We start from the raw sequence: 16,860 nt of genomic DNA on the forward strand, positions 1-16,860 counted from the left end.
GCTCGAATCACCTCCAGAGCTCTGGGCAGATGCACGGAAACCTGATCCAAGTAGAGTAAGATGTCATCAGCAAACAGGCTAATTTTGCATTCCTGTCCCCGTACCGCAACTCCCTGAATTGTCACATCCTGCCGGATTTTCGCCGCAAGGGGTTCGATAGCCAGTAGGAAGAGGAGCGGTGAGAGCGGGCACCCCTGTCTAGTTCCTCTCTGCAGACCGAAATCTTCCGTCAGACCCCCATTGATCATTAGGCGCGCCCTGGGGTTGTGATATAGGGCAGAAGCCCAGTCCAGAAATGCACCCCGAAATCCGCCCCGACGTAAGACCCAGAATAGATAATCCCAAGAGATGCTATCGAATGCTTTCTCCATATCCAGTCCCGCCACCGCCTCCTGACCCCCCCTGCCTACCCTGTCATGAATCGCTCCCAAGACCTTCATTAAGTTCATAGAGGCGTAGCGCCCCGGCACAAACCCAACCTGATCTGGGTGAATGAGATCGGGAAGAAGACCATTCAAACGTCTCGCCAGAGTCGCAGCCAGAAGCTTAATATCCTGATCTAGTAGGGAAATTGGGCGGAAGGACCCCACCAGATCCGGGTCCTTGCCCGGCTTAGGGAGTAGAACTATATGAGCCATGTTATCCGGAAAGGAGCCCCCTGAGGTTGCCACTTCGTTATACATTGCACTCAGGGGCTTCGCCACCAGATCTTCTAGAATGCGGTAGTATTCGGGCCCAAACCCATCCGGGCCGGGCGCCTTTGCCAATTTAAGGGACCGAATGGTGACACGAAGTTCAGCCTCGGTAATCGGCAGGCTCAAAGATGCAGCCTGATCCTCCTCCAGGCGAGGTAGTGATAACCCCCTGAAAAAATCCTGAAGGGCTATCCCATCTAGCGGTCTCTTGCCGTATAGAGTTTCATAGTACTTAACAAATTGTTCCGCAATTTGTCTCTCCCCTTCATGTCGAGTGCCCCCAGCATCGCGAATTGCCGTAATAATTTGACGTTTCTTATAAGGTCTCACTAGGTTCGCCAGAAGTCTCCCCGTCTTCCCTCCCCATCTATGCAGGTTATACCGTTGAAACGCAAGGGTCTGCTCCGCTCTGTGATGAAGCAGAGTCTCAATGCGGTCACGTATAGTCTTGTATTCCCTTCGCTCCTTATCCGAGAGAGAAGAGATGTGGGCCCTGCGAAACCCATGCAGCTGTCTCGTGAGTGAGAGAAGCTCAGCGCCCCGGGCTTTGCGTTTAGCCGCTGTGTATGCGATCACATGCCCCCTCAGGACTGCCTTGGAAGCATACCAGTAAGATATAGGACCAATATCCGGGGTGTCATTTGTAGCCTGGTAATCCGCCCAACTTGCCCGAAGATACGTCCGGAATTCCCGGTCTTGGTACAGGTGTAATGCCATTTTCCAAGAGGAGGCCTTCCTGCCAGCTGCCAGTGTCAGTGTGAGATCCACAGTAGCATGATCCGAGATCGTGGAATCCACTATCTCCGATCTAGTAGCCCTAGAGAACAGCCGTTGGTCTAGGAGTATATAATCCAGGCGGGCATAGACCTTATGTACATGAGAGTAAAAAGTAAACTCCGAGTCAAATGGGTGTAGTGTCCGCCAGACATCCACCAGACCTAAATGCTGCATCAGGAAGCCCACCCCCTTATTATCATGATCTCTCAGACTGCTCCTGGGAGGTCTGCAATCCACCCCCGGGTCTGCAGTGATATTCATGTCCCCCCCCAGAACCACCTGATAATCCGGGTAAGCCGAAATTAGGGAGAGAATAGAGGAGAAAAATTTATGACAGTAAGAGTTGGGGGCGTACAAATTACAGAGTAACAGTTTTAAACCCCATAGTTCCCCCAGCACAAGTACATATCTCCCCTCCCGGTCGGTCAATTGTTTATGCAAGGTAAAAGGTAGTCTCTTGTGTAACAGTATTGCCACCCCGCGTTTCCTGCCCCCGGAGGAGGAGGAATAAACTTCCCCAACCCAATTTCTTCGCAACTTAGAGTGTTCGGTCTGGGTGAGGTGGGTTTCTTGCAGGAACGCTACTTCCGCATTCAAATGTCGCAAGCTGGTAAGAATTCGGGATCTCTTTACCGGGGACCTGATGCCATCGACATTAAAGGTTACAACTCTTAAATCAGCCATAACAGTGAGAGAGGAGCTCTATGCAGCACAGTAATCCAGAAGGAAACACCCCTCCCAACGAGTGTAAACTCATCCATGTTCCACCAGCCAAATACGCATTCGTCCAGTACAAAAAGAATAAGTGGGCCCAGATGAAGCCTCCCAGCTAAGCTTCGCTGTCCCTGGTATCTCTGTGCCCTCCAAATCCACCCCCCAGACCCCCACCCTTCCCCCCAGCTCACTCATCCCATACACACTCACACGCTCCCGTTCACTCCCCCCCCCTGAACTCTCCCTCCACCCTCCCCCCCCCAGTCTTGCCCCCCAGGCTGATCCCATCCCATCAGCATACAAACCCATACAGTTCCCCCAACCTGCCCGGAGCCCTCCCCCCCCGCCCACTGAACAATACCCCTAACATAAAGTCCCCGCATTTAATGCTAAAACAGGAAGTTAAACATAAACAGTGAACAGTGAATAGGTGATACCAAGAAGTCCAAGAAAGTGCTCCAGGGCTGCCGCACGCCACTTCGAATGAAATCCCCTCCAGCCAAGGCGGTCCGCACCAAGATCAAAGAGAGTCATTCAAGGGTTAGTGTAGCCGGCGGGGATACAGGAGTCCACTGGAAATACGGAAGCACCGCTGCCCCTCAAAGCCAAGCGCGGATCACTCAGGTCACTCCAGCCGCTCGGATTCAGGAATCATATCCAAGTCGAGGAAAGGAGCTCCACCACCGCAATAGCGGCGTGGCCTCACGATACCGCTGAACGCGCAGGGGATAAGCTCAAAAGGACTCCAACACAGCTCCCAGGAGTACTGAGCCGCATCTGCGGGCGAGCCACATAGCAGCCACATCCGGGTTAGAGTAGCATTAGGCAGGTAAAGTTGCCAGAAACGCCCTGGCCTCATCGCCGCTGTTAAAGGTGAGAGTTTTGCCCTCATGCCAGACTCGGAGCTTCGCCGGATAGACCAGCGCGAACTTAACTCCTCTGTTGTGGAGATCAGTGCAGGAAGGTGCCATAAGCTTGCGTTGGGCCGCCACCCGCACAGAGTAATCATTGAATATAAGCACTCGGGATCCGTTGTAATCCAAGGTGCCCGCCTTTCGGAAGGCCCGGAGTATGAGTTCTTTTTCCCTCCAGTTAGAGTAGCGGGCTATGGCGGTCCTCGCCCTACCCCCCTCCAGAGGTCGATTTCCAATGCGGTGCGCCCGTTCGCAGGCGAAGGCCTCCGCTCCCCCCGACAGATGCAAGGTCTCAGGGAGCCATTTGCTGAAAATCATGTAGAGGTCCTGGTCACTCACCGTCTCCGGGAGCCCGACCAGCCGCAGGTTGTTCCGTCGGCTCCTGTTCTCCTGCTCCTCTAGGGCCGCCTGCAACTCCCGAGACGTCCGTGTGAGTTCCTCCACCTGAGCCGTCAGCGTCACGCACGTGTCCTCCTGGTCGGACACACGCTGCTCTACCTCTGTAAGGCGCTGGCTGTGGGAATCGAACTTCTCGTGCATTTCGTCCACCGCTGATTGAATTTTATTCAGTTTATCTGCCAGCGCCGCCGTGACCGACCGCGTGATATCTGTGATCCAGTCGCCAGCGGGGATAGTGAACGTGGCCTGCTCCGTCGCCATCTTGGAGGGGGTAAGAGAGGGTTTGTCCCGGGCGCCTTTCGCCGTTTTTATGGGCATGCCCCGTGCCGCAACCGTCGCTCCCAAGGACCAGGAAGGGAAAAGCGGTCTGTCAGACCCCGGTCCGCCTGCTCGTTTCTGCCTTGGGGACGCTGAAAGGCCTGTATTGCCCTTCACTATTAGCGGGGGTATGGAAAGAGCTCTCCGGCTCTCGACCACCCAGGCAGGCAGCACCACGTGGCCCCCCCCCCCGCCTCTGCTGTCTCCCCCACTGGCAAACAAAAAACTGGATGGAGATCCCCTCTCCCGTCTGCTCACCGCTGCCGTGGGGACTCAATGTAGGTAATGTGGGTGCCGGGCTTAGCGGGGGTGAGGCCGGAATTATCCGCCACGCGGCGTCCAGGCATGCAGCACCACGAGACCCTCCCGTCGCCGCAGTCGCCTCCAAGGAGCAGGGACAGATAAGCGCCTGCTCGTTTCTGCCGTGGGTACTGAGAATCTGCAGCAGGAGCGCCGAGGCTAGCGGGGATGAGGCCGAAGTTCGCCGCCACGCGGCCGTCCCGTCAGGCAGCACTACGGGATCCCTCCGCCGATGCAGTCACTCCCGATGTTCAAAAAATAAAAAATTAGAGAAGCGGGGTGTCAGTCCCTGTCCCGCCCGCTCGTTTTCGCCGCGGGGACACGAAGGAGTCAGTATTTAAGCCGATTTTAGCAGGGGTGAGGCAGGAGCTCTCCGGCGTGCGACCGCTCAGGCAGGCAGCATCACGTGACCCCCTATCCCCCTTGATTTTAACCCCCTAGAGACCCCACATGTGTATCTAACAATTTATTTATCTTGAGAGCAATTTGGAGGATGTAGTACAGATAGAAGTCATTTCTGGGTCTGGACTACTATAATTTGGTACATATGGGCCTTTCCAAGAGAGAGTTAACTAGGTTGCAATTGATCCAGGACCCAACTGCAAAAATTATATAAGGATCGAGAAAATAGAACAATTTCTCATTGCTTTCTGAGTTACACTAGTTACCTTGTTAGGGTAAAAAAAAAAACCCTGCCTTTATAATTTACATCTAAAAGAGGGGGAGAGTGTGGCGCAGTGGTTAAAGCTACAGCCTCAGCATCCTGAGATTGTGAGTTCAAACCCACGCTGTTCCTTGTGACCCTGGGCAAGTCACTTAATCCTCCCATTGCCCCAGGTATGTTAGATAGATTGTAAGCCCGCCGGGACAAAGAGGGAAAACTGCTTGAGTACCTGAATAAATAAATGCATGTAAACCGTTCTGAGCTCCCCTGGGAGAACGGTATAGAAAATTGAATAAATAAAAAATAAATAAAAAAAAATAAAAAATGTGAGCTTTATCTCTTTCACTATGCTTTCACCCAGAGGCCTGTTTTATTGCAGAGCTATTGTCAAGAAACTGGGACTTGGAACCCCTGATCTCTCCTCACAAGCAATGTTCCCAAACATGACAATGGAAACCAGAAATGAACTTAAATAATCAAATTGGTTTATTGAAAGAATTAATTTGATAATTACAGGGAAAAATTGAACTAGTGCAGCAAGTTAATGTACAACTGGAGGCTTATCAAATCACCTACTAATAAACCTGATTCCTCAATAATTATAACTATAATCTATAAATGAGATTAAAGAAAATATATATGTTACCTCAAAGCCAGTTCTCTCTGTGGAAAACTCATGCACCCAATACAGGAAGGGGACCAAACCAGGAACAGCCCGAAAGGCAGCAGCCATCCAGCCACCAAACAAACTTCTCATTCCTCTTGAAATAGACTTTTATCCAAAACAATTTACACCATATGACCATATGGAAAGCCCTAAAAATTCATGCATACGTCGCTTAGGGCACTTGACTTCTCTGCATAACTCCCCAAGGAGGGGGGCAGTATATATAATACCAGCCAATCTCCACTGGACAGATTATGCTATACCCAATCTCCTTCTTCCGAGAACCTCTTATTGGTCCCAGTCACCTTGTTCCTCATATCCAGGCATGTCATGTCACTGATAAATCTACTCTTCGTCTGTTTTGGTTTTTGCATGATCATCCATTTCTGGGTCCAACTTAAACATATGGTCATTTCCAAACATCAGATAGCAGATCAAAGGGCTTATGCTGATCTGAAAAACAGCCCAGTTAAGCAATCAGGTCTGTCAGCCATTTCCAGAGAGAAAAATAAATTTCCTTCGTCTTCCATGTTAAGTTAGCCATTGTCTCACTAAATCTGTCATCCCATTATCCCCATTCATATTAATAAAATAAAAACATAAGAATAGCCTTACTAGGTCAGACCAATGGTCTATCAAGCCCAGCAGCCCATTCACACAGTGGCCAATCCAGGTCCATAGTACCTGGCCAAAACCCAAGGAGTAGCAGTATTCCATGGTACCGATCCAGGGCAAGCAGTGGTTTCCCCCCATGTCTTTCTCAATAACAGACTATGGATTTTTTCCTCCAGGAACTTGTCCAAACCTTTCTTAAAACCAGCTATGCTATCTGCTCTTACCACAACCTCTAGCAATGCGTTCCAGAGCTTAACTATTCTCTGAGTGAAAAAATATTTCCGCCTATTGTTTTTAAAAGTATTTCCCTGTAGAAAATCCAAATCTTGCCTTGATGTTTATCATCTCCATTAGCTAACCACCCACTATCCTATCTACTGTTGTAGTTCCCCATGGCACTCCCCCACTGTCTTGTGTATAAGTTCATGATATCCCCCTCTTTTTATTAGAATTGTAAGCTGCCTAGAAGGTTCTACCGATTGAGCAGGGTAGCAAATCTTAAACATGAAAACAAAAACAAAAAGATATGCATGTATGACATTTTATACCGATATATCCAAAGTAAAATAAAAATCATGAAATATGATATGCATACATTGACAGGCATTTTGGCCCTGATTCTACACTTTGAACTGAAAAAAACCCAACACCAAAATGTTTTTTGTTGTTTATCTTCCACAGAACTCGGCCGACTCCCATGAAATCCAGGGCGTCGTGTCCCAAATGAAGTTCCTTACAACCTCTTTCTCAACAAATTAATCTCCTTTATGTTCTTACCTTAAATGTTCCTCTTTTTTTTAAATAAATTGTAGTCCCTCCCATTATCAATTTGTGCCAGTTTGTATTAGTTTGTAATAGAACAAAAATGATCTGTATGTAATGTCTTATCTTATCTTATTTTGTCCACCCTGGGTTTTTTTTTTATATAACGGAAACATGTTATACGCATTGAATTATATGACTTTGCGTAAAAATCAAACTCTATTAAACTTGAAACTCCCCCCCCTTTTATGAAGCTGCGTTAGGTTTTTTTTTTTAAAATCACCGGCCACGCTCCCTTTGGGGGGTCAGAGGACCACTACACTGAAAATTCCCGAAGTAATTAAGTCAGCGTTGTTTGATAAATTCATTTCCTAAATGTGGATATTACTGTTAACAAAATTTTACATTGAACATATTTAAGAAACTTGTTGTATTTTAATTATTTCTATTGTATTTCGCTGATTGTCCAGCCTTCTTTTCTATAAACCACCTAGAAATTGTTTGATTATGGTGGTATAGAAGAATAAAGTTATGTTATTATGTTTTTAAATGTTGATGCCAGCAGCCTGGTTCCACCCTGGTTAAGGTAGAGCCCTTCTTTGCAGAATAGACTCCCCCTTCCCCAGTATATCGCCTAGTTCCTAACAAATATAAAACCCTCCTCCCTGCACCATCTCCTCACTGACGCATTGAGAATCCGGAGTTCTGCCTGCCTTTTGGAACCTGCAAATTAACAGGGAGCAATTCAGAAAATTCTACTCTGGAGGTTCTGGATTTTAACTTCCTACCAAAAACCCCCCTACCGCATTTCCCTATGTCATTGGTACCTACATATACCAAGACAGTAGGTTCCTCCCCAGCACTATCTAAAATCTTATCTAAGTGATACATGAGGTCCACCACTTTTGCACCAGGCAGGCAAGTAACCAAGCGATCCGAAACGACGCCTCCAGCACATTCCACTGTGCCAGGACGATATCCTGAATATCCTGATGCATAGGAAAAGAGCGGGAAGCAGATCGGATCCCCCTAAAAAGAGGATCCCCCCCACATGCAGGGTCTCCAGTGGCACCTCTTCAAAACACAGCACTAAGGAGACCTGCTGAATCAGGTCTGGCAGCTCATTCCTCTGAAAAAGGTGCACCACAGACACCTCTTCGCCGGAAAGCAGGAAACCCGCCGCCCTGCCACTAGCGGCCGTCCCCTCGAAAGGACCCTGGAATTTCTCAATGGCCCAGGGAGCTTTAGTAACTAGAATGCCAAAAACAATTGATGCTCCTGGGGGGGAAAAAGGGCTTGGATTGGTCCAAAGGCCAAACAATTAAAAATTGACAAAAATGAACCAAAGTTGGATAAAATACTGTAACACAATAAAAACGACAAACTACGAGAAAAATAATAAGTAGGGGAAGGCATGAAATAAGGGTTAAAGTTTGATGCACTCAAGAGAGAAATAAAGACATAGCTTCTCAGCTTTGTGGAAAATGAAGAACTGATGGTCCCGTCGGGCCGGATAGCACAAGCACGTGCACAGTATGGGCACTGCCAAAAAATTTAAAGTGACAGTGCACTTGGTAGTGTCCGTACCGGGTTCCGTGAATGATGTCACCCACATGTGAGAATATAATTCCTGCTTGTCCTCAGGGAATGTTCATGTTCTCTGCCTCCACCTGCTGGTAGGGTGACAAAACCCATCAGTTTAGCAGGATGCTGAGGAATAAAATTATAAATTGCATAGGTTGCACTTTTGGTTATATCCAGGATCCATCAAAGTCTAACACATGGTGACCAATGATAAAAGGGAGAAGGTAGAAAGCAGTTGGGAGATGTGCACAGGAAAGATATCTAGACTAGAAAAGGTTCCAAATTACAATAATAGTGATTCTTACCTCCCTCGTACACTTTAATTTTCCCAAACACTTCAGCATCTTGCGCAGTTTTCCACGATCAGACTGATTATTACGATCATCAGACTGATTATTACGATCATCAGACTGATTATTATGATCATCTGTGTCTTCCTGAGCAAACTGAAAAATATAAATACATTTTGAACATTTTATCCCATGGTCATAGTTGCCCCTTCCAGATATGAAATTTAATCTCTCAAGTTAGCTGAGAGATTGCATACCAGGTTATGAAAGGCCATGAGGTGATAAGTCATCCCAGAGGAAGATCTGAACTTCTTCCCACAGTGCTGGCAGGTGTACGAGTCCTGTAAGAATAAACAAACTATATTTTTTCTGTCATACTAAGTAAAAAAAACGAAAAGCTGATACCAGAGCGTGAACCACATCTTTCATATTGTTTAAAGGATTGCTTAATTTGATAACTGCTGTTCAGGGAGCTAAAACCCATGTGTTTGTCATTGTATTACTACAGCTACTGTCATCAATTTGAGGGGGAGGCACATAAGGGAGAAAATTGTTTTTGTTTAAATAACCAGTATTATCAGTTTATAAAAAAAAGTTAGTCATCACATAACCTCTAAACCACAGGGGAAGTGTGCTACATATTCAGCGAACAGCAGAGAACACTGCTTCCCCAACTCTAACATTAAAAATGTGAGGCAGACAGTGCAAACTCAAAGGAACCTACAGGACAAAAAGAAAAGCTGGAGAAGCACTAAAAGTCCCAACAGAAGCTGGAAGGACTCAAAAAGGGACCCTCAACAGGGGGAAGCAGAAGATGTGCTCCATGCAATTTATCTGTTGCACAAAGCAGAGCCTTGCTATCTGTGCTCTACATGCTGTTAATTCCCACTCTATAGTTTCATGCTATATGTACAAAGGAAAGAGAGATGTGCGACTACATAAGTGCTCAGAAAAGAGCTCCTGCACATTTAAGCACTACTGTTGGTATCCGTGATCATGTAACTCCTTTGTATTTGAAATTCCACTGGTTATCAATGGAATTTAGGATCAAATTTAAGATTTTGATGTTAACACATAGAGCATTATTTGGTTGTTGTTTTTTTATTTCTTTATTCATTTTTAGACTTACATCAAGTGTACAGTAAATATCAAACAATTATATTACAACATCACTTGAAAAATCTTCAATATCATACACCAAGAAGATTTAACCCCACCCCCTCCCAAATTCATATACCACTAATATATACCACATGAAAATAATATCTTAAGACAATCATATATATATTCTTAATGAAAAACCAAGACCCCCCCCCACCCCAAATCCACATGTATATTAAGATTGGAAAAAATGTAACTTATTCATTACTATAATTTAATAATGGTCCCCTCACATCCTTAAATTGATTATAATAACCTTTTTGAACAGCCAACGCTCTTTCCATTTTATACACATGACAAACTGAATTCCACCAAAAACAATAATTCAGTCTTCTACAGTACTTCCAATTATGTGTTATTTGTTGTATGGAAACTCCTGTTAATATCATCAAAAGCTTGTTATTATTAGCAGATATTTGACATTTAGCTCTCATATCATTTCATATCATATCATTTCAAAATTTCAAAAGACATCTAAAGGCATATTTTTTTCAAATGACCTTTTTAAATTGATGAGATGAAGTCTCCATTCATATATTTTTACTAATTTTTTAAAAATTGTATTAATTAATTTTTAATTTCATTTGTTAATTTGGATGTTTTAGGACATTATATATTAGAAATGTTATTCTTTTTCCTTTTTCTTACCTATTTAAATGGAGTTCTTTACATAAATTTGATAAGAGTTATATTGTAAACCGCTTTGTTCCTTTTTGACTGTATATGCGGTATATAAATATTTTAATATAAACATAAACATATTTCTTGCTGTTTCAAGGTATTGAAAAGCAGAACTTTTGTGCTGGTCTGGACCTGAACCATCTGGCAGTAGTGACTTTTTCATAGAATACCTGATCAGGTCTGAAGGCACACAGGTTGAGAAACACTGGTACAGAACACAGAATGAGATTTGGCAACCAACAAATTTAAACAGTTTCTACCCCTCTGCATTTACTTGTCTGTAGTTGGCCTCCATGGCCTCCTTACCTCTCGGCAGTGATCCATGTGTTTCTTTAATCCTTCCACTGTCTTCCTTACTATTACAGAGCACGTTGGACAAGTAACTTGCCCATTGTGCAAGATCTCTAGGTACCACTTCTCTTCAATACTCCCTGATCAAAAATACATGTCAATCAAAGGGTCAGTAAAGAAGTCGGTAATATTGGACAACAGTTTCAGCACAATTAATTCTACCAAACCTTGGCTCAAGAAGTCTAACAGACAAAGGAAATAATGATAGCTAGTACTCTAATAGCCCCAGAAGATACCCTGTAACTGAACTAATGGAAGATTCATTTTTTACCTTTGAAAATCTTCTGTTAGTACCTGAAGGATTCCATACGCTAGGTGTTCAATCCAATCCACAATTGAGGAGTTGCATAAATCCAACACTTTTCTGAGCACATGCTCCTCCCCCTTAGACTGAGAGTTAGAGCTATATCCAGTTGAGCCCCAAAGCCAAGCAACATATCTGAACAAATGCAGGACAAGGGGGGCACGGGGAAAGATCCCCAGCAACACAAACAATTTCGGAACCGCTCTGCAAAACATGAAACAAGTAAAAAACAGACACAAAGGCAATCCAGCTAAACATTTAGAAACAATGTAGAACTAACATGCTGTGTGCAATGAACAACCACATGAGACAGCCTTCAAGAAAGCATACTCGCAGAAGTGGAAAACTGCTCACAGGATCCGTCAATGGGCTGGAAAGATTTCAAGCCTGCAAGAAGAATAATCGAGGCAGAAAGAAGCAGGCTATACACAGAGGGGGCGGGTTGCACGGAATCCTACAGGGACTAACTGAAAGAAGATAATCGAAGGTAAAAACCTAATCTTCCATTCTGTTACATCCCTTCCGAATTCCATACACTAGGTGACATACCAAAGCAATGGTAGAAGCTAGAGAGGGACAGAAGAGCCTGCCCTTAACACTGAGCTGAACAAGCCACCACATTAACTCGGTAAAATAGGGAAAAGTATGAAAAAAGGACCAAGTAGCCGCCCTGCAAATTTCATCTGGATGAAACGCGCGAGACTCCGCCCATGATGCAGTAACACTTCTAGTTGAATGGGCCATAAGAGAAACCAGCGGCTGTTTGCCGTGGGCTATTAAGATACAGAAAACGGCCAAACAAACCCATTGACCTAGCAAGGAATTGAACGCCAACCGAACATGGCAAGACACAGCAGTCAGGACAAATAGGTGATCATACAGCCAGAAATCATTAGTCCTCTCCAAATAGTGGAGCAAGACTCTCCTGACATCCAACTTGTGCAAGATCTGATCCTGTCACTCCGAACCTGCAGAAGGAAATGCAGGCAAACAAACCTTCTGGTTGACCTGGCCATTGGAAACCACCGTTGGCAGAAAGGAAGGCACACTACGGAGAACAACTCCTGTGTCTGGAATACGGAGAAAGGTTTCCCTGCATGAAAGAGCCTGAAGCACCGAAATACACCATGCAAGACAATGACGACCAGAAGTACAGTCTTGATCATCCTAAAAAATGATGGTAAGATTCCACAAAGCGAAAAGATGATGCAAAAGACGTCACAAATAAAGCACCCCTCTCAAAAATCTGGGAACAGCTGGATGAGAAGTAAGTGAACTAAAGCCTCTGTGTGCTCAGAAGCACGAACAGCCCATACCCTGAACTTCAAGGGAGGCCATTGCTAAAACCCTCTCTAGGCTTGCTGGACGAAAAGCCTGGACCAACGAAATGGGAGCCCTCTCAGGTTCCACCTGGTCTTTAGTACACCACTGTAAAGACCTTCCAGGCTGTGGCATAAGAAGCCATAGCAGAGGGCATCTTTAATCATAAATGTGTCGAGGACTGCATCTGCAGAATTGCGCTATAGAAAGGTTGAGCATTCAAGAGTCATGCCAGAATAGCAAAGCACCATGGATTCTCCATGGGCACTGGACCCAGACTGAGAAGGTAGCAACAAAGAGAGAATTGGAGTCTTCTGTCCTGCTGAAGACAGATGAGATCCATATACCATAGACAATAAGGCCAGTCCAGGATAACTAGAATCACGAGGTCAGGATACGTTGCCATCCAGCGGATGAACCAACCACCCAAAGGCCATGGAGGGAACACATAAAGGAGCTCGTGAGCCGTCCAAGGCTGGACCAAGGCGTCCAACCCTAAGCCTCTGTGCTCTTTTCTGTGACTGAATAAGCGCCTGACCTTCGTCCTCTGCTGAAGCCATCAATCCCAACTGGGTTGCCTTCAACGCTGCACAAGCAGACGGAAAGTTGTCTGCAAGATGGACCCTGCTCCCGGAACTAGGACTGGTCCACTGAGGATGGCTGCCATCACTGTGTTGACTCTGGTCTCATGGGCCACTGATAGAGACAGAAGAATAGATTCCATCCAATGAAACAGCATGGGAGCTTGATGGCCCAAGGGAGTATGTCTGTGCCCCCTTGACCAATTACATATGCCATGGCATCGTCAGAGAGTACTCACACCGCTGTTCCTTCCAGAGTGGAGAGCGAGAAACTGCAGCCAAATCACTTGGAGCTCCAGATGAGTGACTGATGAATGCTTTGGACAACGAGTCCAAAGCCCCTGAATGGAGGTCCCGCAGTGAGCACCCCAACCCGACAGGCTGGCATCAATCATAACAGACATCCACTCAAATCCAAAGAAGCCTGCTCTGACTGAGAGCAGCCCCTGAAGCCACCAGCTCAAACTGCTGCAAACCGGTACCATCCAGGGGAGTGGAAGCTGAAAGGGATGACGCTGCGGAGACCACCGAGGAGGGACTCCTGGAAAGCGTGCATGTACACTGTGGCCCAGGGGACCGCCTCCAAGGAGGCAGTCAGAGACCCCATCACCTGCAGATAAGACCAGGCTGTGGGAGCCAGATAGTCCAGGAGATCTCTGATCTGGAGTTGTAGTTCATGTCCATGTGCCTTGGAAAGAAACACATGATCTTGTCGGGTGTCGAAGAGAAGGCCCAAAGAAAGAAGGCAGTCAGAGATTCCATCACCTGCAGATAAGGCCAGGCTGTGGGAGCCAGACAGTCCAGGAGATCTCTGATCTGGAGTTGTAGTTCATGTCCATGTGCCTTGGAAAGAAACACATGACCTTGTCGGGTGTCGAAGAGAAGGCCCAAAGAAAGGAGGAAGTCAGAGACCCTATCACCTGCAAATAAGGCCAGGCTGCAGGAGTCGGACAGTCCAGGAGCCTCGGGAAGAAACACATGACCTTGCCAGGTGTCGAAGAGAAGGCACAGAGACAGCATCAATTGGCTCTCCCGGAAGTTGACAGTCCAACCTAAAGTCTATAGAAGTGTCTCCATCGCACTTTCGCACTCCTGTCAAAACAGAACCCAGATCAACAAATCATCCAAATAAGGAGGAACCAGGACATCCTGTCTGAGGAGAAATGGCAAGTATGACAGTAAAAAAAAACAACTCCTAATGGAATATTTTTTTGCTGGTTATCTCATAAATGATTAAATGTATAAAGTGATATACTTCACATATACTCAGAATTGTGTAATTCGGCCAAAAGCCGAAGATCCTATACTCGAACCCACCACCCATACACACTGATTGGGTGATGGGTTCGACTATAGGAGCTTCAGCTCTTGGCCGAATTACACAATTCTGAGTGTATGTGAAGTATATCACTTTATACATTTAATCATTTATGAGATAACCAGCAAAAAAATATACCATTAGGAGTCTTTTTTTACTGTCATACTTAGCTAATTTGACTTCCTATTTTTCCTAGCACTTATTAAATAAGCTTCCCTACTCCAGCCATTGTGAGGAGAAGAGCTGTCACAACTACCATCTCTGTGGTGAAAGCACAGGGCGCCGTCACAAGGCACAAAAGATGGAGCTGCGAACTGGAAATGTTGTTGCAGAACATGGAAACGCAGAAATCTGCGATACTCCGGAAAGATTGGAATATGACAGAAAACCTCCACGAGATTCAAGAACGCTAGAACTCCCCAGGAGATAGCAGCAATGACTTTGCCCACAGCTTCCATTCGAAAATAAGGAATGCATAGGAAGCGAATGACTGACATGAGATCCAGAACGGGCCTCCAGTCCACCAATCGTACTTTGCTATGATGAATTATAAAGAGAATCTGTCGAAACCTGAGCCATGGTCTGCAACGGGTACTAGTGCTCGGATGGTAAAGAGACACTGCAAAGTAATGAGGATCTTTTACTCTTTTTCCGGCCGACATGCCAGTGAGTCCATAAACAAATCCAGAGGCAGGCAAAAGAAAACTTTCTTGTGCCCCTCCCGAATGACATCCTGCATCCATTCATCTGAGGACATGCGAGTACACTCATAGTAAAACTAAGCTAGGCGGCCCTCTGAAGGACTGTTTAGGAGCATTAGCCACCTGTGATCCAGATGTCAGAGGACGGCTGGAATTGGAAAAATTGGCACAGGGACTCTATCCCTGGGAATATTTGGGAGGAAGAGCCCAAGGATCTCTGACGAAAACAGCAGGAGGGACAAAAATTACTACTGGCTCATCCCAAAGTCCAGCAAGACTTGTTCATAGGGAGAGACGTAGGGTGGCGATTAGCAACACTGGCCCGAGATCATCTAGACCTGTTCCCAAAAAGAAGCTCTCTTGAAAGAAAGACTGCTGAATGTGGCCTTGGAGGCAGTGTCCCCAGCCTAAGGACAGAGTTAAAAAGGTCAGCATGCAGACACCGCAAAAGCGGTAAGAACCCGAAGATAAGAGAGGACATTTGCCACATAATCTACACTGTCCAGCAGCTGGAGACAAACATCCACTTTCACAGAGGATGCCCTGCGCAATCTCACTTGATCAGCCTGCACCACAAAGGAGGCTGCTGCCGCCTTGAAGCCTGAAGAAGTCACTTTAAAAATTATGTGGTTTTTTTGGTTTTTTAAAAAAATAATCCAATAAAGAAATATTATATATTAAAAAATAAATAAATAAATAAAATATCCACTGTGCGATCCTGGAAGTCCTTAAACACTACTCATCCAACACAAGAGAAGGCTGTACATCGGGTATCCTGTGCCATGGTGGAATCCACGTTAGGGAGCACAAAACTGTTGAACAGCAAGAGCCAATAGAAAAAGCTTGAGAGAGCCGGAAAGAGCAGCCTGGGCATCTTATGGTCAGTAACTAGACCAAGCTGTTGATGGTAGAAAAAGGAAGAGATTCTTTCTTTCTTTCTTTTGCTCTTTCAGAATCCCAGCTGTAAAGGGGAGAAAACCATGCATAAAGGGACTACGGATGGAGGGGTCCTCAACAAAAACCGAACTGTAGACTAGTCCCAGCAAGGGAATCAGCTTTATCCAAAACAAAGGCAGAGTCAGGAGATAAAAGCGGCATAATATCTGAATGGCATAATGCAAACGAGCTCTGTCATAGCCGGACGAGAGGGCTCCTGAAAATGGAGCTCTGCCACTGGCGTAACTGGGCTAAAGAAAACCAACTCGCCCGCCAGCTGCGTCCAATGAACTGGGTCCGAAGAATATATTTTCCAAAGAAGCCGAAAACAATTCCAGTGAAAAGCCACACTGTGAGCACTGCAGGGCCCTGCTGAGGCACTTGCACCGTGTCAAGAGTACTCCAGACTCGGAATGCAGGCATTTTTGTGCCAAACTCCAGAACGGCTTCTGGGCAGGACATTTCCCCGAAATCGTGGACCCATGCTGGCTCCCCAGTCCTGGGAGGCCTGAAGGAGGTGCAGGCCAAATCTCCCGCCTCCTCCTCCAGTATGCTGTGGCACACGATATATGGTCACAGATCTGGCGCAACCAAGGTACACAGTCGACAAATTATGAGCTGGAGGAATCCATCCCAAATGATTTTTAATCAAATTGAGGGGTTTTGAGGCAGAAATAAAACTTTGAAAAAAAGATTGTTTAAAATTCAAAATGGTCGTCGCCAGTGAATTTGCGCCAAAAATAGCAAAAATAAACACAATCCGAAAATAAAAAATAGAGATTTGGGGGTCTGGGGAGGGGAGGGACCT

The 16,860-nt window shown here is 45.9% G+C and overlaps 1 protein-coding gene across 4 annotated transcripts in view; it reads right to left on the minus strand.

The window, feature by feature from the left end:
* ZNF512 (zinc finger protein 512) overlaps positions 1–16,860 on the minus strand; it is a 98,284-nt gene that overhangs the window by 27,359 nt on the left and 54,065 nt on the right. For all 4 annotated transcript variants that reach the window (XM_033939145.1, XM_033939144.1, XM_033939142.1 and 1 more), the window contains 3 exons: positions 10,848–10,972; positions 8,957–9,040; positions 8,715–8,855 (listed from right to left, as the gene is read on the minus strand). In XM_033939145.1, the coding sequence (XP_033795036.1) occupies positions 8,715–8,855; positions 8,957–9,040; positions 10,848–10,972 (350 nt within the window). The remainder of the gene's footprint in view (positions 1–8,714; positions 8,856–8,956; positions 9,041–10,847; positions 10,973–16,860) is intronic.

The sequence above is a fragment of the Geotrypetes seraphini genome, chromosome 3, assembly GCF_902459505.1.
Source record: "Geotrypetes seraphini chromosome 3, aGeoSer1.1, whole genome shotgun sequence".
Taxonomy (NCBI): Eukaryota; Metazoa; Chordata; class Amphibia; order Gymnophiona; family Dermophiidae; genus Geotrypetes; species Geotrypetes seraphini.